The following is a 2,471-nucleotide window of genomic DNA, read 5'->3' on the forward strand; positions in this document are numbered from 1 at the left end:
ATTCATCAGATTTCCACAAAGCGATTAGCAGAAGGCACAAGTTGATCGTCGCAGGTAATGTCATTTTATCGCGCGATGCAACTATTTCGTTTTATTTTCTTTCAGCAGTTCTGCACGGCAATTGCTTGCCCAAACAGATTAATGAAGTTTTTAGCACCTTCTTGAAGTAGTTGTTCGCACCAAACAACTTCATTTGATCATTTTCTTTCCCCCCTCGTCATCAACCTGTATTGTTCATAGGTATGTCCCATTGCTGATCAATCATTGCCTTGTTTACATACGCTATTCTTCAATATCTGATAAATCTCTGAACAGTCTATTTCAGATTTTTTGTGCTTCCAGTTACTGAAGATGGTGGTGTCGTTCATCACTAGACTTCTAACGTAAGCAGTCTTGCAAATCATTCCTTTCTTGAATTTCGTGTTAGACCCGAGAGCCCAATCCAATATGGCAGGCAATTTCCAAATTCTTGCGTCTCGATTGCAGACTGGCTCTAGGGTACGCCTACCCGGCTTACGACTGCTACAAGACGCTGGAACTGAACAAGCCGCAGATGGAACAGTTGCGTTTCTGGTGCAAGTATTGGTAAGCAACCGATCGAGCATGCAGATTAGTTTGCAAACTCACGTAGCACTCCATTTTAATCTTGTCAAGGATTTTTTAAACAGTTGTCGAACTATCGTTTGCGTAGGATTCTGCTCGCGTTCCTGACGGCTCTCGAGAGGGTCACGGACTGCACGGTCTCATGGCTGCCGATGTACGGCGAGGTGAAGCTCGCGCTCGTCGTCTACCTCTGGCACCCCAGGACAACGGCAAGCCACCTTGACCTGATCACATGCACAAGAAACGATGCCAGCGTTACAGCTGCAGTCTTTGGCACAAGTCTGAACTCCGGATCGTTTTTCAGGGAGCGAGACACGTCTACGACGGCTACCTGCGGCCGTTCCTGGCGACGCACGAGGCGGACATCGACCGCGGCCTGCTGGAGCTGAGGGCCAGGGCCACGGACGCGACGGCGTCGCACCTCCAGACGGCCGTGGCCCTCGGGCGGACGTGGTTCGTCGAGGTCGTCCGCCGAGCTTCGTCGCAGCTGCAGACCTCGAGAGGCCGGGCCGAGCAGGAACGCCGATCTTCCTCTCCAGATACCAGTCCAGAACGCTGAATTTGGCAAATCGTAGTTGGAGCACTGCTGCTGATTGGAGCTTTGCATTGACTGAGTACAAGTTCTTGGCTTCTTGCCCCGGTCTTCACGTCGGCACTTAGAGATCTATCGATCCTGAGTAAATGTAATTCGATCATCTCAGTTGACGTTTACTTGGATAAAACCTGACAAAAGGAACAGTTCTGACTCCAATGATTTATCCTTAAGAGCATGAAAACAATCTGATTGATTTGTAGCTAGCTGATCGACACTGATGCACCACGGGCCGTGCATTCTGGAGGATCAACTCCTTCGTCAACGAAAGCGATCCGAAACTGAATGAACAAAACTGTATTGACTGGTTGACAGATGGCAGAAGAAATATTGTTAGAATCCATAATTCCACGTAGATCAGCTAATTAGTATGCACGGGCCAGTGAAAATGAAAATGCTTTGCTAGGGTTAACTGTTTGCCTACCATCCTAATCGTCAATTCAATCAGTAAGATGTAGAACTATCTCTCTTTCAGAAAACAAATGTAGATTAATTTGTCTGGTCAAGAGTGTCCTCTCCTGTCACGTTGGAATTTTTATATTTTAACCCTTTTTAAAAACATGTTCTACAAATAGATCTCTATTAAAATAATTTCTAAAAATAGGTCCTTCTGTGCGGCACTATGATATTTAGTGTCATGGTTGAATATATATCACCATGATAATTGACGTATAAGTAGCTGCCACATATAATTTTTTATGTTGAAATTACAAAATTATAGGTGGCAGCTATCCCAACATCAATTACTACAGTATTACACTATTTAACAATGGCGTCAATAGCCACCACATCAGAAAAAATATCTATTTTTTAACATTGTTTATCTATAGGTCTATGACTAGAAAAAGTTTTTGAAAAAAATCCGAAATCTAAAAATTTCACATCCTGTCACATCTGCGCGAAGCATTAAGGACAATAACTAGCCATGAGGGACAAGAACTAGTCATGAGACCGTGTCTTCTGCAACAATGCGGTCATACTAGGAGTAGCTTTTCTTTTGGTTTCTTTCAAAGAATTAAGGACGTATTTGGTTGTTGTTTAAAGATTATCATATTTTTTTATAAATATGATATGCTATAATTCTTATGACAAACAAATCGTCCATCATAATTATAGTAAAAGTTGGCAAAAATTGAGTCAATAACAGTCGCCAAATATTTAGCAGCAAACAACACACTAGTCATAATCAATCTACCCTACCCATCTAAGATGTGACAATATATGATAACAAGTCAAACAAATCCTAAGGGGTTATTTGAATTAGTTAGAGCTTATA

General features: G+C 42.7%; 1 protein-coding gene across 1 annotated transcript; it reads left to right on the top strand.

Annotated features, from left to right (window-relative positions):
* Positions 1 to 351: 351 nt before the first annotated feature.
* LOC133902311 (putative HVA22-like protein g) lies at positions 352 to 1,162 on the top strand. The gene is made up of 4 exons (XM_062343910.1): positions 352 to 383; positions 487 to 585; positions 692 to 812; positions 908 to 1,162. The coding sequence occupies exons 1-4, from the start codon at positions 352 to 354 to the stop codon at positions 1,160 to 1,162; spliced, it is 507 nt and encodes a 168-aa protein (XP_062199894.1).
* The last annotated feature ends 1,309 nt before the right edge of the window (positions 1,163 to 2,471 follow it).

Source organism: Phragmites australis, chromosome 20, assembly GCF_958298935.1.
Source record: "Phragmites australis chromosome 20, lpPhrAust1.1, whole genome shotgun sequence".
Lineage (NCBI taxonomy): Eukaryota > Viridiplantae > Streptophyta > Magnoliopsida > Poales > Poaceae > Phragmites > Phragmites australis.